The sequence below is a fragment of the Bos indicus x Bos taurus genome, chromosome 5 (genome assembly GCF_003369695.1).
Source record: "Bos indicus x Bos taurus breed Angus x Brahman F1 hybrid chromosome 5, Bos_hybrid_MaternalHap_v2.0, whole genome shotgun sequence".
NCBI lineage: Eukaryota > Metazoa > Chordata > Mammalia > Artiodactyla > Bovidae > Bos > Bos indicus x Bos taurus.
Window position 1 is genome coordinate 63,768,227 of NC_040080.1, and position 22,427 is coordinate 63,790,653.

The window sequence follows — 22,427 nt, forward strand, 5'->3', positions numbered from 1 at the left end:
GTCAACTTCACTCAGTAAATGTTTACTTCTGTTACATTCCAAATGATTCAATAAGTAAATACATCTTAAAAACAAAAAGTATTTATTTATTTATTTGGCTGTGTCAGGTCTTAGTTGCAGCATGCAGGATCTTCGTTGCATTGTGTGAGGTCTTTCAGTGGGAACATGGACCTGTAGATGTGTCGTGTGGCCTTCAGTAGCTGTGGCCCTCAGGCTTAGTTGCTCCACAGCATGTGGGATCTTAGTTCCCCAACCAGGGATTGAACCCACATACCCTGCATTGCAAGGCAGATTCTTAACCACTGGAACACCAGGGAAATCTGAAGTCAATGCTTTTTTAAGGTATGTAATATTAAAACATACTGTTCAATGGCGTAAAATCCCCCAAAGTCTCTGTAACCTAATTTTTATAATCAGGAAGGTGAACTAAGATGACTGGGAGATACCTCCCACTTCAATTTGCACTCAGTCAAGAAATCTATATGACTTTTAAAAATGCCCTCTCCACTGAGTCCATAGTCAGACCATCATGAGAAGAGAGGACACACAGAGAGCAAGGGTCTCTGGAAGCACTGGGACATCAGGGGAATTCCTGCCCTGATCACAGTAGGTGCTCAGTAAGCATTAGCAAAGACATAAGACCGGGCTCCAGAAGTAACTCCCACTCACCTCCATTGGAGGGTGGGGGAAAGGGATCTGGGCTGGGGGACCTGGCAGGTGGCAAAGGATAGAGGGTAGTGACTCTATAGGAGGGGACAGAGGGAAGACGGCAGGGAGGTTTCTGGTGAGGGAGATGCTACATGTCCCCAGGGAAGGGTCCGGGCCCTGCCTCTCCCTTACAGACCTCTCCTTGTTTGTCCATCCTTGTATTAATCCTGGGATCCCAGGTCACACAATAATCTCCAGAAAGACACATTAGCCCCTCACTTCTGCAGACAAAGGGATGACCTCACTTGCTTCTTTAAATCCTCCTCAGGTGTTCCCACTCACCCCTACACCTCCATGAGGTCTCCTAACTCTTCCTCTCAGAGACACACACCCACTGCTGTCCAAGGCCTTGTTCAAAATCACTGGGCCTAGGTAAATGTCTAAATTTTTATTTTAGGGGAATATAATCAATGGAAATTTAAGATTTCAAGACAAAACAAGAATTGGTTTCTGTGTTCTCTGTCAGGATCTCCACTGATGACACCACTTTCCAGCCAAGATTGGCTGAGTTAGCACCTAGGCTGATGTGTCAGGCTGGTGGTCACCCCTCACACACATCCCTGATTACAAGTATCTTTAGGGAAGAAGGGCTTTTATCTCCCATGTGCATTGCAGTGGGAGGGGGACACTGGCCAGGGCCAAGGCACACCTGGAAGAGGCGGACAGGGGCAGAAGATGCAGGGGTCTGGACCCTCCTGGCTGCTCAACCCTCCCCTTAAGTATGGATTCCTCAGGGTTGCAGGAGGGCCATAAGGCTCAGAGCCTTGAGAGGCTGATGAAGGAACAGGACACAGATAAGAGCTACTGATCTCAGTTTCTCACTACAAAACATGTTTCTTCCTTCTATCCTCGAGTCCTAAGTAATGTCCCAAAAGGAGACTGGGGAGGAGATGGGAGTGAGGTGGAAAGGTGTCCTGGTGACATGAAAACTCCACTCTCCACTATATTTCCCTCCCCCGATGCATCCTCTCCCCATTCTGTACGCAACTACCCCCTACAATGCACCCCAGTCTTGGGTTACAGGGCCTTCGCAGGCCTGGGGTTTCTCCAGTACACCATGAGATCCACCAGGAAGCTGGGCAGGTAGCTCATGGGAAGGTAGATGAACTTGGCATCCCAGCCAGGTGAGTATCGGGTGCGGGGGTGGCAGGCAGTCAGGGCGTGCTCCATGCAGTTGGTCACCAAGGACAGATCCTGGCAGCTGGTTGTCTCCAACAAGTCGACTGATTTCATGACTGTCCAGAATGAGAAAGAATCCAGACATATTTCCACCTCTGTCCATTCTGACTTAGGGATCAACTTATGGATCAATGTTCTTAAGAATCCCTAGGCCACCTAACTTGAATCAACCTACATTCTCAAATGAGTGCCCCATTCTTACACCAGGAGCAATGGTTCCACATGAAGTAACCTCTAATTCTTTTCCTGAGAATATCAGGACTACATAAACTGCAGGTGTCTACAAACAATAAATCCGAGGACGTGAAAATCAGCTGTTCTAATGCCAGCTTGCCATGACTACACAGGGTCTTCCCTCTCTGGCTTCAGTTTCCTCCCAAAATAAAAAGGGGTTCAGGGAGACAGTGGTCCCCATGTCTACCAAGCCTGGAGACTTTCCCTAGATCACCAGGTGATTACATGGAACCCTGGGGACAGAACCCATGTCCCCACTGTGTGGGTGACTCAGAGCCTGGAGGATGGACACGATACTGAAGGAAGTGCTAATGACTGACCCAGGCTTCCAGACAAGGGTTTACCTCTCCCAAGGTCCCTTTACTTCCCAAGGTCCACAGATCACTCACGGTTAGCCATGAACTTCTCTCCATAGAGTTCCTTGATCTCTGGGCTGGCCTGATTCCATGATGCCTGGAAGCCCTGAGAAAGTGCCTTAGGGCTGGTCACAGCGGTCTTAAAATAACCAGGCTCGATCATAACCACCTTCACCCCAAAGTAGGAGAGCTCCCTCCTGCAAGGCAAACAGGCAGAGGGACAAGGACTTCAGAGGTCTTCCAACATAAACACAAAAACACACCAAAAATTGTAAGATGACAAGAAAGACTGCAGTGGGATAAGCAGAAAACTCTGGGAGGTTGTGAAGTACAGAAAGCCAAAGGAGAAATCTAATGATGCTGTTATTCTGAATAGAGTTTGAATATTTTTCCTAATATTTTGTACACATGTGCCTACACCTCTAAATCCTACCAGCTGTGTTCCAAGGTACCGCTTAAGTACCATCTCTTCATATTTCCCTCACATCCAATTGATCAGCAAATTTTCTGTATTTTATCTGCTCTATACTCCTCAATTTCCTCTCTTCCTCTCCTAACAGATCTACTTCCTGGCCATCTATCAGCTGGATTGTTCTAACTATCCCCTAAATATCATCTCTTTACCTGAGTACACCCTTCCCCCACATTGGAGCTATCTTCAGCCCAGCATAAGTTAGGGTTTCTACTGCTGATATGATTAATTGGTTCCCTTGATTAATTGCTTCCATAAGGTTACACTGCTTACAAGGTTGCCCCTACCTAATATTATAGCAGCAATATATGTGGAACATGCTGTAGCCAATTATATCAGTGACAATTCTGCCTCACTTTCAGACTGTGGGACATCATCCAGGCAAAGTAAGTTCATGCCAACTCTACAGTCATGGAGCCCATCCTGATATCACGAACTTAGGAAGGAGCTTCCCAAGGAATGCCTGGTAAAGTAAGACAGGCAATTACAGAAAAAAGAGCTCTAGTCAATGATGAAAGGAATACTGTGAAAGGCTCTCCCAGAAGCACAGAAGCAGGAGGACCAAGGTGGGCAGTCTGTCCCAGGCCATTACCTGAGGGAGTCTGAGAAGGCCTCCACGCCATACTTGGACATGCAATAGCCTCCACCAAGGAGGGCCACCCGGCCCATGATGCTGGAAACATTGACCACACGGCCCCTTGCCTTCCGCACCAGGGGCAGCACACTCAGGGTCACATCAATCACCCCCAACAGGTTCACGTCCAGAATCTTCATGAAGTCCTGTTTGGTCAGCCACTCATTGGGTGCAGTGGGCGTGGAGATGCCAGCATTATTCACCAGACCCCAGAGCCCTGGGAACAGTGAAGGCAAGAGAGCAACACTGTGCCGAGTCTAGCAATGTGGACCCTGTCATGGTGCCAAGTCACCTTCCGACCTGGGAGGACTTTAGGAGAGAGGCCGCAGTGGGAGTGAATAGAGCAGAGACTACCATGCTCCTGGGGGTTTGGGGAGACCAGACCCAGTGAAGAGTGGGAGGACAGAAGGCCAGCCTCCCTCCTGACTCAGTCTTCACACCCCACCCAGTGCCTGGTGACAAGGAACCGGGTGACAAGGAACCACAGTTTATGAATGCAGGTATTGAGCTTCAGGAGATCTAGTGTGCCTATGGTCTGGAATTTGAGAATGAAATTTTGAATGTTCACAATCCATATTGCTTTTGCAGACATAAATATTCCTCTGACTTTTCAGATTTTCTGACAGAGTGCTCAATAGCTAGTATGAAGGAAAAAGAGGAAAACAGAGAGAAATAATGAGGAATGGAGGGAAAGAGAGGAAGGAAGGAGAAAACAGATAAAAGACAAAAATAAAAAGATGAATGAAGGTTAAAGGCAGATTGGTTGAGGAAAAGAGATCTGAAGTCCCAGGTTTGGGGGAACTGGTTGAGAGGTGTGGTATTGACCTGTAGGGCCTGGCTTTGAAGCACCTGCATCAATATTGGGTCATATTCATACAAAAATTTGGGAATTCAGTGGGTAGGTTTTCAGGAGAAGCCATGTTTCTCCAAATTGGAATTACATGTTTTCCCAGAAATCTCTACCCTCTCCCTCCCACAAGAGGCCACTCTGGCCCCAGTTCCCTCAGATCACAGGTTGCCCAGCTTCATAGAAACCTGTCTGTGAGACACAAAGACATATCAAGAACTTAAAGACTTATCAACTAACAGAACTCAGGGCAGAACAGAAGGGTTCAGGGCAGTTGGGAACAGGATGTCAGAATGAACACACAGAATTAGTCCCTCCACTGCTCAGCACTAAGCCTGCCCTTGTAGAAATGGATATTCCTCATTATTTGACCAAAGATCAAATTAATAGCCATGATTAGAGCTTAGGGAATTGGGTAGAAAGAAGTTTACCCAGACATCATTTATGCTCAATGCAATGAATAAAATATGGGAACCAATTACATTCATACCATGAGGTAATTTTCATGAAGTAGAGCTATTCTAAAGAATATACTATTCTCAATCATTATTTATTAATTTTTGAACACATTTTTGTTACCTGTAAAATTGTTCACTTTCTTTCACTGGAAAATTAGGAAAGAGACTATGTCCAAATTGTAATATCATGTATGTCAAAATGTTATCAGCACTTATCTGTGGGTGGTAGGATTTAGGGTGATTTGGTTCTCATCCACATACTTTCCCCACTGTCCACCGTGTCATGTTTTAAATCTGTATTTAGATAAATTAAAGTTCTTTCCTTCTCCCATAAAACACAGGTACAACTATAGTACCACAAAGAGACACATCACACGTGGAGAACAACAAACAGAAAAAAGAGAATGTGACCCCACTGTAGTTTTCAGACCTTCCTTAGACAACTCCTGAGAGTTCAGTGTCAGCACCGAAAATGAGTGACATTAAACCTCTAGCAGCCTGGCTATGGGTCACCAGCAAGACCGTGTTCAGGTGCTGAGAACACAGCCCAGCTCCAGCCCTGCTCCCAGCCACCCATGCAGCCTTCCAGCCAGAGTTCCCCCTCTCCACCCCTCCTCCAGAAATTCCACCCTGATTACCTTGCTCACACAACAGTAAGAAAGCCAGACTTTCGCTGAGAGAGGAGGGGACACCAGACAGGTAGTCTGCAAGGACACAGTGTCATCAGGGAAATCTCTCCCCCAAACTACAGAAGCTAGGTCAGGAGGTGGGGGTATGGGGTGGCAGAGGTTTGGCTAGTCAGCTGGGTGAGGTGAAGAAGACAGGTGGGACTTCAAGTCACAGAAACAGCTTGGAATGTTCCCCAGGGAGCTTCCAACCAGTGTCCCCTCACACAGAGAGAAGAAATAAACAAACAAGAAATCTGGGTGTTACCTCTGTCCCCCACACGCTCTTTCACCCACTCGGTGGCCGCAGCAACGCTGTCTGTCTTGGTGACATCCAGGATCACCGTCTGCAGCCTGTCTGATGTCTGGTTCCTCAGTTGCTCAGCCCCCCTCTCTGTCAGACATGCAGCCAGGACCCTCAAGCCTCTCAGGTCCAGCTGCCTGGCCAGCAGGTTCCCGAAGCCCGAGTCACAGCCTGTGATGAAGACGAACTTGTCCCGGAGGTGGCTCACCACCTGCCTCTCCCGGTACCAGCGTAGGAGGTAGTACAGGCCCACGAGGACCACCAGGTACAGCCACATGGCCTTTTATGGGACAGACACACACAGCCTGGGGTGAAATAGAGTCTGGCTAGTGATCAGGTAGGAGAAATTAAGAACACACAGGATTATTGTTGGCAAGCCAGGGTCCAAGCTCTCTCGCTTGGAATTCTCAAGATTGTCCTGCTCACCTTCTTCAGTGAGTATGACTGACTCTAAACCCAATACGTGCTCTTTGGTACACTTAACCCAATTCTAATAGATGTCAATGCATTTACGACACAGTCTCTTAGGGATGACAATAGGTTCCCAACCACCTCTGTCCTGTCCTCTCACTCCTCCCTGTTTGCCTCTGCCCGCCTCTCTCCCCTCCATCCCCACCCCATACATTGGACCCGCAATGGCACGGTTCCATGGCTCACGACTATCTTCTTCCTTTTGTCCCTTTCAAGTCTGGGACCTGAGTCTCCCAGATCTAAAGAATATTCTTCAGGGGGAATATACTTAGATTCACAAAACACATGGCTTCAAAACCCAGTTCGTCTGCCAACTAGCTGTGCGGCTTAGCCTCTGACCTGGTTTCCTCCTCTGGCTCAGCTCACAGAATTCCCTCCTAAAAGACTAAATACCCTCAGCTTCTCTAGGATTAGAAGGAGAAGGCAAAAGAGAATAAGATCTCACCTGGTTTCCTGGACCAGAAAGTGTTCAGAAGAACAGTGGGGCTGTCTGAGGCACTACGAGGAAACAGGAAGGGGATGAGGGGACACAGGTAATGGTGAGATTTCTCCCAGACACTGGAATGGGTCTTGGAAGGACTCACACAAAGTTGCTCTAACAGTTGTTCCCCTTTTACTCTGTGCAGATGCTCTGCCTACAGACCTGTGTGCCCAGCTCCATTGGCCTCTCCCTTCTGTGCTCAGCCCCTGCCCATCCCAGCACCACATCCAGAATCCTGACCAATCAGACACTGAGAAGAGACTGATTTGAACTGTGGCAAACATTAACTGGAGTTCTAACTCTGGCAAGCAGGGAGATCTATAAATCACAATGATGGAAAGGAATAATTGCAGTTTGTGTTAGGGTAACAGTGGAGAGGAGGAGGAAGCTGACCCCTCAGGAGACTAAAGAAAGGACCTGAGACTGGACCTCAGAACAGCTGTGCATGGAGGAGTTCACGGGGAGGTGGAGGATACCATCCAGTAACAGGGGTGGACCACCAGGATCATGGGGCTGGAAAGAAGGACAGGGACAGAAGGAGCCAGGGTCAATGCCCTGGACATCTCCTCACCGTCCACATTTATCACACCTATAACTCCAAGTGAGGAAAGAAAACGGACGCTGGGATGAAGGAGAGGCTTCCCCAAGGACACAGAGGCTCAGATGCTCCTGGAATCCACCTCAGCAGCCAACAAACAGAGAGGAGATGACAGATTAGCCTTTACTGGTCATTTCCACCTGCAGGGAGCTGACTGTCATCCTGAAAGGGGTTGTCCCTCAGATGGGAGTCAGCAGCAGTAATGGAAAAGACAGTCCTGCAGAAACCAGCCTGTGTGTGCTTCCCGGGTCACCAGCAGGACCCTCCTACAGGGCTCCCCAAAGGGTGAGACGGAAGAAGGCCAGGATGTAGGATGGTGCCCCGGAAACTGTCAGGAAGCTGGGAGGACATGCAAGTCTTATACAAACACTAACCCTGCTAAGGGAGAAGGTTGTGGTTTCTTTATTGAAAGAAATGAGATTTTTTTTTTCTCAATAACCACGAATCCCACCACCATAACTTCCCAAGGGGCCATTCAACAGACACAATCCAGCCTTCACCCCATTTGCTTCTTTTTTGTGAATCTGAGTGTAATGTGATGACTCCCTGGGGTCTCAGAAGCTTCAGACAACATTCTGGGTGGGAACAGCCACAGGAAAGTCAAGAGAGAGGAAAGAAGGAGTCTGGGTGACACTCACTCACCTGAGAGCTGCAAGGGGCAGAACAAGAAATCTCCAAGATGTGAACCCTGCTGGGAGACTCACTGACATAAATCTCTGCAGGAAGTCCTACAAGGGACAGCTGCCCTTTGTACTAAGGCAGCACATGTCTGAGCTTCCTGTTAATTGGATAGATGAGGCTCGCCCCCTGCTGACGCCCTGCAGGGTGTCATGAGATGCACTTGTCAAGAGTCAGGGCCACAAACAATTCTCCATCCACCCAGGAAGGGTCCTGTGAAGAAGGGAAGGCATCTGTAACAACGGGAGGTGGTAGGACTGGAGTGAGAGTTAATTGTGCAATTTATTTCCAGCTCCACATGGATGCAGTCCCACTACCTGGAGACATAACACTGCCTTCCAGTGCTGAATTTCCGCAGTTGAGGATTGGGAATGGGGAGTTACTGACCACATTCAACTCACAGTGGGCCAGGATGGCCTAAGGAAAAAGTGACCACAGCTTCCTATGGCATTATTGTGGATGTTCATAGCATGGGTTCCTGCCCCTGCACATATCCATTAGACCAGACCCGCTTCCCTCCCCAAGGAAGGCGGCCAGGAAAGAGGAGAAACAGGGCTCTGCCCCGAGGGTCCAGGCTGAGGATGTGCACTGGTGTTCATTGCACTTCCTTTTAATGCACCTGCTGTTCTGCCTTGTCTGAACTGGGGCCCTTGAGTCACAGTCCACTCTGTCCACCATGACATCCATCTCATTGCAGCCATTGCCCGCCCTCCCCGGCCCCTGTGTAGGCTCAGCAAGGAGGGTCATGAGGTTTAACATCTCAAGCTCTCTACAAGCTGAAGAGGATTCCTGAGGGTTAGTCCCAAGGTCCTGAACACATGCCTTCAAGTTATAAAGCGAATCAATGATTATTTAATTTCAGTTGGTCTGATATGTCTGGCATTCTGTGTGTTGTGTATGTGTGTGTGTAAATAACAATATGAAAACTGGAGTCTTCAGATCAAGCATGAAGTTCTAGGCCTGCATCTGAGTAAGGGACATGGAGTGACGTGAGGGCCTGACACCACAGCCTTGAAGGACTCAGAGACTCTTGAGAATCTCCTGATCATGCTGACTCTTCAGAATTCCCCTGTCTGACACCAAGCACTCAGAACTCAGACACTTCAAACCTATCCTCTCTCTGCTATCCTCCCCTAGTAATGCCCTGGCCATCTCTCCTCTAGGAACATCACCCTGCCTGTGGACACAACTCCTACACATTTAGAAGCGACCTCTCACTGAAGCCCCAGAGTCTCTTGCCCACAGCTGTGATGCAGTAGCTCCCTTGATTAGTTACTTCATGGGAATCCCTGCCCCCACCATCACCACAGGGCTCCTGGAACCTGTATGTAGCAGTTAAGTACACGGAAGGACTGCACACTCAAATCATTTCAGTTCCAATTCTGCCTCCAAAACTGTGTGACTGTGGGCCCTCATGCAGGCAGGATTATGTTCAATCGAACTCCTTAGTCCTAGACCCAACTGGACACCAAATAGATAAAAAGTTTCTTCCCAGTGAAAGACCTACACAGAGCAAGAGAGAGAGACTTGGAAGGAACAGTTTCCAGAGAGAGGAAACCCCTGAAGAACAGTGCCCTGCAAGCACAGAAGCAGGAGGACAGAGAGGACATCTATTCAGGCCATTACCTGAGGGAGTCTGAGAAGGTCTCCACACTGTACTTGGACATGAAGTAGCTTCCAAGGTTCACCCATCCCATGACACTGGAGACATTGACCACATGGCCCCCTCACCTTCCACACCAGGGGCAGCAGACTCAGGATCACCTCCATCACCCCCTAATAGGTTTACATACAGAATCTTCATGAAGTATCAGCCACCCATTCGGTGGGGTGGATGTGGAGTTGCCGGCATTACTCACCAGACCCCAGAGTCCTGGGAAGATTGAGGGTGAGAGGGCAACAGTGTGCTGGGCCCAGGAAACAGAACCCAGCTGTGATGCCAAATTCCTTCCAACTCAGGGAGGACTTAGGACAGAGGTTGCAGGGGGAATGGCTGGAACAGAGACCACCATGATCCAGCTGGTTTGGGGAGCATTAGACCCTGGACCCTGTGAGCAGTGGGAGGACAGAAGGTGTGCCTCCCTCTTGACTCAGTTTTCACAGCACAGCCCACTGCCTGGTGACAAGAAACTAGCACCCCAGGGTTGATGAAAGCAAGGATGGACAAAATGAAATAAGATGGATCCATAGTCAGGAAGTCAGTGTGAGAAACTTCATAGTCCCCATTGTCTTCCTGGACATTATAAACATCCCATTACATATTCAGATTCTCAAACAGCTTCAGGATGATGGCCCTGGGCTTGAAATACTCTGATCAACACTAAACTACATTCCTGAAGGAATCTGAGGAATTCCTTCAAGGGGTAGTGTTTCAGAGGGAGGCAGACATGCCTGTATTAACCACCATCACCCAAACTGGAATTTACACTTTGCACTAGGAAAGTCCACCCTCCCTCCAACCATAGGAAGCCAGTCAGTCCCCAGTTCCCTCCCTCAAGTGCTGATCAGTCCCCTCCATTCACAGGTTGCCCAGCTTCATGGAAACCTGTCTAGGAGAAACAAAGATGAATACCAAGAATTTAAAGATGTACCAAATAACAGAACTCAGGGCAGAAGAGCAGGGTCAGGGCAGTTAGGTACAGGGTGTCAGAATTATTAACACACATAATTAGTCCCTCCGATGCTCAGCAACAAGTCTGCCCTTGTAGGAATGTTCATCTTCCAGCCATATTTGACCAAATATCAATTTAATATACATGACTAGAGAGTAAGGAATTGGATAGAAAGAAGTTTTCCAAGACATTATTTATGTTGAATACAGTGAATAAAATGTGGGAAGCTATTATATTCACACCATGAGTATTTTTTACTAAGTAGTGCTGTTCTAAAGAATACAATATTTTCCATTTATAGAAGAGCTAATGCCTATCCTTCTAAAACTCTTTCAAAAAACTGCAGAGGAAGGAACACTTCCAAACTCCTTCTATGAGGCCACCATCACCCTGACACCAAAACCAGACAAAGATAACAACAATAAAATAGAAAACTACAGGCCAATTAATATCAATGATGAACATAGATGCAAAAATCGTCAACAAAATTTTAGCTAACAGAATTCAGCAACACATCAAAAAGCTCATACACCATGATCAAGTTGGGTTTATTCCAGGGATACAAGAATTCTTCAATATATGCAAATCAATCAATGTGATACACTATATTCACAAATTGAAAGATAATGTTGTAGCCACTAGTTCCAGGAAACAAACTCACTCAGAAGGACAATGCAGATAGTGGAGTGCAGTTTATTACACCGGCGGGCCCAAGGCAAAGTCTCCTCTTAGCCAAGGACCCTGATTAGTTTTTGTAAAAACCTTATATACCCTAAGGGTACATGCTCAAACCCACCTCCCCAAATTCTCTGAAACTAGTCTGAACAAAGGAAAAGGAAGATACAATCAAAGTTAACCCTTGATTCGTATGCCTTAAGCCTAGGTAGTTAACAGTGGACAATTATCAATAGGCCTGTGGTCATACCCCAATAAGCATAATAGAATTTATGGTTCTATCCTGTTACACAGATAATTAGAGTATTCTTTTAGGCGACGGAGAGTCTAGGTATGAGCCCTGGGACTCTTCCATGGGGGGTGGGGGGGTGTCTGGTTTTCCAGCTGGTATGTTGTTTCCATAGATACTGGGCATATAGCTCAAAGTCCACAGTCTGGCCCAAGATGGAGTCCTGCTTTCAAGATGGAGCCTGTTCTGTCTCTTTCCTCCTTCATTCCCCACTCCTGATGCTCTTAACTCATAGTATGAGCATCACTCATAGGGATATATTGCACCCTGGCTCTCTGACTGCCAATTTGGGAGAACGACACCAACCTTTGGGTTACAAAGTTCATAATACCTTGTAAAATGCAGGGTCCACAAAGCATTTCTATCAAGGCAACTGTAACAATGGTAAATATAGTTTCCTGCCAATTACCCTTCACCCAAGATAGGACTGAAGCCCAGAAAGGAATGTTTTCATTTGACATTTCTTTTAGCTGGTTTTTCACGTCATCTAAAGCAGCTGATACATTGCCAGATAAGTCAGGAATATATACACAACATTCAACTTTAATTATAGCACATGTCCCTCCTTGAGCAGCTGTGAGCATGTCCAAAGCCATTCTATTTTGAATTACTGCTTTTCTCATTTGGATTTGTTCTTCATTTAAGGCTTGGATGGCTTTAGCACCATCTAGGAGGGCCTGTTTTCTGAAACTAGTCAAGGCCTCTACTTTATTTTAGTTATTTATTTTTTAATGTTAATTGGAGGCTAATAACTTTACAATATTGTGATGCTTTTTGCCATACATTGACATGAATCAACCATGGGTGTACATGTGTTCCCCATCCAGACCCTCTCTCCCACATCCCTCCCCATCCCATCTCAGGGTCATCCCAGCGCACCAGCCCTGAGCACCCTGCCTCATGCATCAAACCTGGACTGGCGATCTATTTCACATATGATAATATACATGTTTCAATGCTATTCTCTCAAATCATCCCACCCTCGCCTTCTCCCACAGAGTCCAACAGTCTGTTCTTTACATCTGTATTTCTTCTGCTGTCTTGCATATAGGGTTATCGTTACCATCTTTCTAAATTCCATATATATGCTTTAATAAACTGTATTGCTGTTTTTCTTTCTGACTTACTTCACTCTGTATAATAGGCTCCAGTTTCATCCACCTCATTAGAACTGATTCAAATGCATTCTTTTTAATGGCTGAGTAATATTCCATTGTGTATATGTACCACAGCTTTCTTATCCATTCATTTGCTGATGGACATCTAGGTTGCTTCCGTGTCCTGGCTATTGTAAACAGTGCTGTGATGAACATTGCGGTGCATGTGTCTCTTTCAATTCTGGTTTCCTTGGTGTGTATGCCCAGCAGTGGGATTTGCTGGGTTGTATGGCAGTTTTATTTCCAGCTTTTTAAGGAATCTCCACACTGTTCTCCATAGTAGCTGTACTAGTTTGCATTCCCACCAACAGTGTAAGAGGGTTCCTTTTTCTCCACACCCTCTCCAGCATTTATTGTTTTTAGACTTTTTGATAGCAGCCATTCTGACCAGTGTGAGATGGTACCTCATTGTTGTTTTGATTTGCATTTCTCTGATAATGAGTGATGTTGAGCATCTTTTCATGTGTTTGTTAGCCATCTGTATGTTTTCTTTGGAGAAATGTCTGTTTAGTTCTTTGGCCCATTTTTTGATTGGGTCATTTATTTTTCTGGAATTGAGCTGCAGGAGCTGCTTGTATATTTTTGAGATTAATCCTTTGTCAGTTGCTTCATTTGCTATTATTTTCTCCCATTCTGAAGGCTGTTTTTTCACCTTGCTTATAGTTTCCTTCGTTGTGCAAAAGCTTTGAAGTTTAATTAGGTCTCATTTGTTTAGTTTTGCTTTTATTTCCATTACTCTGGGAGGTGGATCATAGAAGATCCTGCTGTGATTTATGTCAGAGTGTTTTGCCTATGTTTTCCTCTAGGAGTTTTATAGTTTCTGGTCGTACGTTTAAATCTTTAATCCATTTTGAGTTTATTTTTGTGTATGGTGTTAGAAAGTGTTCTAGTTTCATTCTTTTACAGTTGACCAGTTTTCCCATAAACACTTGTTAAAGAGATTGTCTTTTCTCCATTGTATATTCTTGCCTCCTTTGTCAAAGATAAGGTGTCCATAGGTGCATGGATTTATCTCTGGGCTTTCTATTTTGTTCCATTGGGACGACAGAGGATGAGATGGTTGGATGGCATCACCGACTCAATGGACATGAGTTTGGGTAGACTCTGGGAGTTGGCGATGGACAGGGAGGGTTGGCGTGCTGCGGTTCATGGGGTTGAAAAGAGTCGGACACGACTGAGCAACTGAACTGAACTGAACTGAACTGATCTATGTTTCTGTCTTTGTGCCAGTACCATACTGTCTTGATGACTGTTGCTATGTAGTATAGCCTGAAGTCAGGCAGGTTTATTCCTCCAGTTCCATTCTTCTTTCTCAAGATTGCTTTGGCTATTCGAGGTTTTTTGTAATTTCATACAAATTGTGAAATTATTTGTTCTAATTCTCTGAAAAATACCCTTGGTAGCTTGGTAGGGATTGCATTGAATCTATAGATTGCTTTGGGTAGTATACTCATTTTCACTATATTGATTCTTCCGATCCATGAACATGATATATTTCTCCATCTATTTGTGTCATCTTTGATTTCTTTCATCAGTGTTTTATAGTTTTCTATATTTAGGTCTTTTGTTTCTTTAGATAGATTTATTCCTAAGTATTTTATTCTTTTCTTTGCAATGGTGAATAGAATTGTTTCCTTAATTTCTCTTTCTGTTTTCTCATTGTTAGTATATAGGACTGCAAGGGATTTCTTGTTAATTTTATATCTTGTTAATTTTAATTTTATATCTTGTTAATTTTATATCCTGCAACTTTACTGTATTCATTAATTAGCTCTAAGTAATTTTCTGGTGGAGTCTTTAGGGTTTTCTATGTAGAGAATAATGTCATCTGCAAACAGTGAGAGTTTAACTTCTTTTCCAATCTGGATTCCTTTTATTTCTTTTTCTGCTCTGATTGCTGTGGCCAAAACTTCCAAAACTATGTTGAATAGTAGTAGTGAGAGTGTGCACCCTTGTCTTGATCCTGACTTTAGGGGAAATGCTTTCAATTTTTCACCATTGAGGATAATGTTTGCTATGGGTTTGTCATATATGGCTTTTATTACGATGAGGTATGTTCCTTCTATGTCTGCTTTCTGGAAGGTTTTTATCATAAATGGATGTTGAATTTTGTCAAAGGCTTTCTCTGTATTTATTGAGATAATCATATGGTTTTTATCTTTCAGTTTGTTAATGTGGTGTATTACATTGATTGATTTGCAGATATTGAAGAATCCTTGCATCCCTAGGATAAAGCCCACTTGGTCATAATGTATGATCTTTTCAATATGTTGTTGGATTCTGATTGATAGAATTTTGTTAAGGATTTTTGCATCTATATTCATCAGTGATATTGGCCTGTAGGTTTTGTGTGTGTGTGTGTGGCATCTTTGTCAGGTTTTGGTATTAGGGTGCTGGTGGCCTCATAGAATGAGTTTGGAAGTTTACCTTCCTCTGCAATTTTCTGGAAGAGTTTGTGTAGGATAGGTGTTAGCTCTTCTCTAAATTTTTGGTAGAATTCAGCTGTGAAGCCGTCTGGTCCTGGGCTTTTGTTTGTTGGAAGATTTCTGATTATGGTTTCAATTTCTGTGCATGTGACGGGTCTGTTAAGATTTTCTATTTATTCCTGGTTCAGTTTTGGAAAGTTATACTTTTCTAAGAATTTGTCCTTTTCTTCCAAGTTGTCCATTTTATTGGCATATAATTGCTGATAGTAGTCTCTTATGATCCTTTGTATTTCTGTGTTGTCTGTTGTGATTTATCCATTTTCATTTCTAATTTTGTTGATTTGACTCTTCTCCCTTTGTTTCTTGATGAGTCTGGCTAATGGTTTGTCTATTTTATTTATCTTCTCAAAGAACCAGCTTTTAGCTTTGTTGATTTTTGCTATGGTCTGTTTTGTTTCTTTTGCATTTATTTCTGCCCTAATTTTTGTGTTTTCTTTCCTTCTACTAACCCTGGGATTCTTCATTTCTTCCTTTTGTAGTTACTTTAGGTGTAGAGTTAGGTTATTATTTGATTTCTCTCTTGTTTCTTGAGGTAGGCTTGTATTGCTATGAACTTTCTCCTTAGCACTCTTTTATTGAATCCCATAGGTTTTGGGTTGTTGTGTTTTCATTTTCATTCATTTCTATGCATATTTTGATTTCTTTTTTTATTTCTTCTGTGATTTGCTGGTTATTCAGAAGTGTGTTGTTTAGCTTTCATATGTTTGTATTTTTCTCCCTGTAGTTGACATCTAATCTTACCGCATTGTGATCAGAAAAGATGCTTGAGATGATTTCGATTTTTTTTAATTTACCAAGGCTAGATTTATGGCCCAGGATGTAATCTATCCTGGAGAAGGTTCTGTGTCCACTTGAGAAAAAGGTGAAATTCATTGTTTTGGAGTGAAATGTCCTATAGATATCAGTTAGATCTAATTGGTCCATTGTATCATTTAAAGTTTGTGTTTCCTTGCTAATTTTCTGTTTAGTTGATCTATACATAATTGTGAGTGGAGTATTAAAGCCTCCCACTATTATTGTGTTACTGTTAATTTCCCCTTTCATATTTGTTAGCATTTGCCTTACATATTTGGAGAAGGCGATGGCACCCCACTCCAGTACTCTTGCCTGGAAAATCCCACGGATGGAGGAGCCTGGTAGGCTGCAGTCCATTGGGTCGTGAAGAGTCAGACACGACTGAGCGACTTTGTTTTCACTTTTCACTTTCATGCATTGGAGAAGGAAATGGCAACCCACTCCAGTGTTCTTGCCTGGAGAATCCCAGGACGGAGGAGCCTGGTGGGCTGCCGTCTATTGGGTTGCACAGAGTCAGACACAACTGAAGCGACTTAGCAGCAGCAGCAGCCTTACATACTGTGGTGCTCCTATGTTGGGTGCATATATATTTATAATTGTTATATCTTCTTGGATTGATCCTTTGATCATTGTTTAGTGTCCTTCTTTGTCTCTTTTCACGGCCTATATTTCAAAGCCTCTTTTATCTGATATGAGCTTTGCTACTCCTGCTTTCTTTTGGTCTCCATTTGCATGAAATATCTTTTTCCAGTCCTTCGCTTTCAGTCTGTATGTGTCACTAGGTTTGAGGTGGATCTCTTGTAGACAGCATATATAGGGGTCTTTTTTTTTTTTTTTTTAATCTATTCAGCCAGTCTTTGTCTTTTGGTTGGGGCATTCAACCCATTTACATTTAAGGTAATTATTGATAAGTATGATCCCATTGCCATTTACTTTATTGTTTTGGGTTCACGTTTATAATCCTTTTCTATGTTTCCTGTCTAGAGAAGATCCTTTAGCATTTGTTGTAGAGCTGGTTTGGTGGTGCTAATTTCTCTGAGCTTTTGCTTGTCTGTAAAGCTTTTGATTTCTCCTTCATATTTGAATGAGATCCTTGCTTGGTACAGTAATCTGGGATGTAGGTTTTTCTCTTTCATCACTTTAAATATGTCCTTCCATTCCCTTCTGGCTTGAAGAGTTTCTATTGAACTATCAGCTGTTATCCTTATGGGGATCCCCTTGTGGGTTAATTGTTGTTTTTCCCTTGCTGCTTTTAGTATTTGTTCTTTGTGTTTGATCTTTGTTAATTTGATTAATATGTGTCTTGGGGTGTTTCACCTTGGGTTTATCCTGTTTGGGACTCTCTGGGTTTCTTGGACTTGGGTGGCTATTTTCTTTCCCATTTTAGGGACGTTTTCAACTATTATCTCCTCAAGAATTTTCTCATGGCCTTTCTTTTTGTCTTCTTCTTCTGGGACTCCTATGATTCGAATGTGGGGGCATTTGACATTGTCCCAGAGGTCTCTGAGATTGTCCTCATTTCTTTTAATTCTTTTTTCTTTTTTCCTCTCTGTTTCATTTATTTACACCATTCTATCTTCTACCTCACTTATCCTATCTTCTGCCTCAGTTATTCTACTGTTGGTTCCTCCCGAGTGCTTTTGATCTCAGCTATTGTATTATTCCTTATTGATTGACTCTTTCTTATTTCTTCTAGGTCCTTGTTAAACTTTTCTTGCATCTTCTCAATCCTTGTCTCCAGACTATTTATCTGTAACTCCATTTTGTTTTCAAAATTTTGGATCATTTTTACTATCATTATTCTTTATTCTTTTTCAGTTAGATGCCCTATCTCCTCCTCTTTTGTTTGGTTTGGTTTGGTGGGCTTTTATCATGTTTATTTACCTGCTGAATATTTCTCTGCCTTTTCATCTTGTTTAGGTTGCTGTGTTTGGGGTGGCCTTTCTGTATGCTGGAAGTTTGTGGTTCCTCTTTGTTGTGGAGGTTCCTCCCTTTGGGTGGGGTTGGATGAGTGGCTTGTCAAGGTTTCCTGGTTAGGGAAGTTTTGGTCGGTGTTCTGGTGGGTGGAGCTGGATCTCTTCTCTCTGGAGTGCAATGAAGTGTCCAGCAGTGAGTTTTAAGGTGTCTATGGGTTTGGTGTGACTTTTGGCCGCCTGTATTTTTGTGCTCAGGGTTATGTTCCTGCTTTGTTGGAGAATTAGTTTGGTATGCCTTGGTTTGAAACTTGTTGGCTCTTGGGTGGAGCTTGTTTCAGTGTAGGTATGAAGGCTTTTGGATGAGCTTTTGTCGTAATGGTCCAGGGAATTAGGAGATTTCTGGTGATCTCAATTTTTGGCTTTAGACCTCCTGCCTCTGGCTTTCAGTCCTATTCTTGTAGTATCCTCAAGACTTCTCCATCCACACAGCACTGATGACAAAACATCTAGGTTAATGGTGAAAAGATTCTCCACAGTGAGGGACACCCAGAGAGGTTCTTGGAGTTACATGAAGACAAGAAGAGGGAGGTGGGAGACAGAGGTGACCAGGAGGAGAAGAGGGGGAATCAAAAGGGGAGAGTGCAGTCTAGCCAGTAATCAATTTCCTTTTTGCTCTCCACAGTCTGGAACACTCAGAGAGGTCCACAGAGTTCCATAGACAAGAGAAAAGGGAGGAAGGAGATAGAGGTAACGAGGAGGAGAGGAGGGGGAGACAAAAGGAGAGAGGCCAATCTGGCCTGTGATCAGTTCCCTAAGTTTTCTCCACAGCCTGAAATACCCAAAGAGATTCACAAAGTAGGGAAGAGAAGGGGGAGGGAGGAAATAGAGGTGACCTGGGGGAGAAAAAAAAAGTCAAAAGTTGAGAGAGCAATCAAGCCAGTAATCACACTCCTAAGTAAAAATGGGTACTGAAGATTGAATTCTTAAAGGTACAAAATTGATAAAAAGATACCAAAAAGCAAAGATTAAAAATCTAGAGTAGAGCTTAGACTCTCAAAAATACAATATTAAAAAAACAAAACAAAATTGAAAAAAGCATACAAAAAATATGAAACTTGCTTTAAAAATAGGATATTTTCCCCCCAAGGTAATAGGTTTTAAAAATGAAAATTAAAGGATTAATAAAGAACTTAAAAATAAAAAAATTAAAAAGAAATTAAAAATGAGAATAGTAAAATATATCTAGTAATTTCTCTGGAGGCGTTGAAGGCAGTGAACGGTCAGTTCAGTTTCAAATAGCTCCTTGTTCCACCTTATACATCTTCTCAAGGTCTATAGGTCCCTTCCAATGTAGTCAGTGTTAGCCACAGGGTTTCTGGCACAATAAGCATGGGCGGCTGCAACCGGCTCACTGAGCGCGGCTAAGAGGATAGCTACCCCACGTCCGAGGTCGGGGCAGCAGCTGAGAGTGCCAGGCTGCGACGGCGCAGGAAGGGCTGAGAGAGCTACCCAAGTCCGAGGTCAGGGGCGGCAGCCAAGAGGAGCCACCCCACGCCTGATGCCAGGGGCGGTGGCCGGGAGGACCAGCCCCACATCCAAAGAGTGGTGGCTGTGTGGGCGCAGGAGGGCCTAGAGGAGCTATCCCACGTTGAAGGTCAGGAAGGGCAGCGGTGAGGAGATACCCCTCGTCCAAAGTAAGGAGCAGCGGGGGCACTTTGCTGGAGCAGCCGTGAAGAGATACCCCACGCCCACGGTAAGAGAAACCCAAGTAAGACAGTAGGTGTTGCCAGAAGGCATCAGAGGGCAGACACATTGAAACCATACTCACAGAAAACTAGTCAATCTAATCACACTGGGACCACAATCTTGTCTAACTCAATGAAACTAAGCCATGCCCGTGGGGCAACCCAAGACGGGCAGGTCATGGTGAGAGATATGACAGAATGTGGTCCACTGGAGAAGGGAATGGCAAACCACTTCAGTATTCTTGCCTTGAGAACCCCATGAACAGTATGAAAAGGCAAAATGATAGGATACTGAAAGAGGAACTCCCCAGGTCAGTAGGTGCCCAATATGCTACTGGAGATCAGTGGAGAAATAGCTCCAGAAAGAGTGAAGGGATGGAGCCAAAGCAAAAACAATACCCAGCTGTGGATGTGACTGGTGATAGAAGCAAGGTCCGATGCTGTAAAGAGCAATATTGCATAGGAACCTGAAATGTCAGGTCCATGAATCAAGGCAAATTGGAAGTGGTCAAACAAGAGATGGCAAGAGTGAATGTCGACATTCTAGGAATCAGCGAACTAAAATGGACTGGAATGGGTGAATTTAACTCAGATGACCATTATATCTACTACTGCGGACAGGAATCCCTCAGAAGAAATGGAGTAGCCATCACGGTCAAAAAAGAGTCTGAAATGCAGTACTTGGATGCAAACTCAAAAGCGACAGAATGATCTCTGTTCGTTTCCAAGGCAAACCATTCAATATCACAGTAATCCAAGTCTATGCCCCAACCAGTAATGCTGAAGAAGCTGAAGTTGAACGGTTCTATGAAGACCTACAAGAGCTTTTAGAACTAACACCCAAAAAAAGATGTCCTTTTCATTATAGGGGACTGGAATGCAAAAGTAGGAAGTCAAGAAACACCTGGAGTAACAGGCAAATTTGGCCTTGGAATATGGAATGAAGGAAGGCAAAGACTAATAGAGTTTTGCCAAGAAAATGCACTGGTCATAGCAAACACCCTCTTCCAACAACACAAGAGATGACTACACATCGACATCACCAGATGGTCAACACCGAAATCAGATTGATTATATTCTTTGCAGCCAAAGATGGAGAAGTTCTACACAGTCAACAAAAACGAGACCAGGAGCTGACTGTGGCTCACATCATGAACTCCTTATTGCCAAATTCAGACTTAAATTGAAGAAAGTAGGGAAAACCACTAGACCGTTCAGGTATGACCTAAATCAAATCCCTTATGATTATACACTGGAAGTGACAAATAGATTTAAGGGCCTAGATCTGATAGATAGAGTGCCTGATGAACTATGGACGGAGGCTCGTGACATTGTACAGTAGACAGGGATCAAGACCATCCCATGGAAAAGAAATGCAAAAAAGCAAAATGGCTGTCTGGGAGGCCTTACAAATAGCTGTGAAAAGAAGAGAAGCGAAAAGCAAAGGAGAAAAGGAAAGATATAAACATCTGAATGCAGAGTTCCAAAGAATAGCAAGAAGAAATAAGAAAGCCTTCCTCAGCGATCAATGCAAAGAAATAGAGGAAAACAAAAGAATGGGAAAGACTAGAGATCTCTTCAAGAAAATTAGAGATACCAAGGGAACATTTCATGCAAAGATGGGCTCGATAAAGGACAGAAATGGTATGGACCTAACAGAAGCAGAAGATATTAAGAAGAGGTGGCAAGAATACACAGAAGAACTGTACAAAAAAGATCTTCATGACCAAGATAATCACGATGGTGTGATCACTCATCTAGAGCCAGACATCCTGGAATGTGAAGTCAAGTGGGCCTTAGAAAGCATCACTACGAACAAAGCTAGTGGAGGTGATGGAATTCCAGTTGAGCTATTTCAAATCCTGAAAGATGATGCTGTGAAAGTGCTGCACTCAATATGCCAGCAAATTTGGAAAACTCAGCAGTGGCCACAGGACTGGAAAAGGTCAGTTTTCATTCCAATCCTAAAGAAAGGCAATGCCAAAGAATGCTCCAACTACCGCACAATTGCACTCATCTCACACGCTAGTAAAATAATGCTCAAAATTCTCCAAGCCAGGCTTCAGCAATACGTGAACCGTGAACTTCCTGATGTTCAAGCTGGTTTTAGAAAAGGCAGAGGAACCAGAAATCAAATTGCCAACATCTGCTGGATCACAGGAAAAACAAGAGAGTTCCAGAAAAACATCTATTTCTGCTTTATTGACTATGCCAAAGCCTTTGACTGTGTGGATCACAATAAACTGTGAAAAATTCTGAAAGAGAATAGAATATTAGACCACCTGACTTGCCACTTGAGAAACCTATATGAAGGTCAGGAAGCAACAGTTAGAACTGGACATGGAACAACAGACTGGTTCCAAATAGGAAAAGGAGTACGTCAAGGCTGTATATTGTCACCCTGCTTATTTAACTTATATGCAGAGTACATCATGAGAAACGCTGGGCTGGAAGAAGCACAAGCTGGAATCAAGATTGCTGGGAGAAATATCAATAACCTCAGATATGCAGATGACACCACCCTTATGGCAGAAAAGTGAAGAGGAACTCAAAAGCCTCTTGATGAAAGTGAAAGTGGAGAGTGAAACAGTTGACTTAAAGCTCAACGTTCAGAAAACGAAGATCATGGCATCCGGTCCCATCACTTCATGGAAAATAGATGGGGAA

The 22,427-nt window shown here is 44.0% G+C and overlaps 1 protein-coding gene and 1 pseudogene across 6 annotated transcripts; both read right to left on the reverse strand.

Annotated features, from left to right (window-relative positions):
• Positions 1–65: 65 nt before the first annotated feature.
• On the reverse strand, positions 66–8,101 carry LOC113892850 (retinol dehydrogenase 16-like). 6 transcript variants are annotated; one of them, XM_027542280.1, is made up of 6 exons: positions 8,050–8,101; positions 6,774–6,826; positions 5,822–6,162; positions 3,542–3,800; positions 2,511–2,674; positions 66–1,943 (listed from the first exon to the last, which is right to left on the reverse strand). In XM_027542280.1, exons 3-6 carry the CDS (start codon positions 6,132–6,134, stop codon positions 1,726–1,728), a joined length of 954 nt encoding a protein of 317 aa, XP_027398081.1. In that variant the 5' UTR covers positions 6,135–6,162; positions 6,774–6,826; positions 8,050–8,101; the 3' UTR covers positions 66–1,725. The 6 variants fall into 6 exon arrangements, with proteins under 6 accessions (XP_027398081.1, XP_027398077.1, XP_027398080.1 ...); XM_027542276.1 differs by lacking the exon at positions 8,050–8,101 and adding an exon at positions 6,972–7,051 and having other exon boundaries at positions 5,822–6,028; XM_027542279.1 differs by lacking the exon at positions 8,050–8,101 and adding an exon at positions 6,972–7,020.
• LOC113893526 overlaps positions 7,265–22,427 on the reverse strand; it is a 32,378-nt pseudogene continuing 17,215 nt past the window's right edge.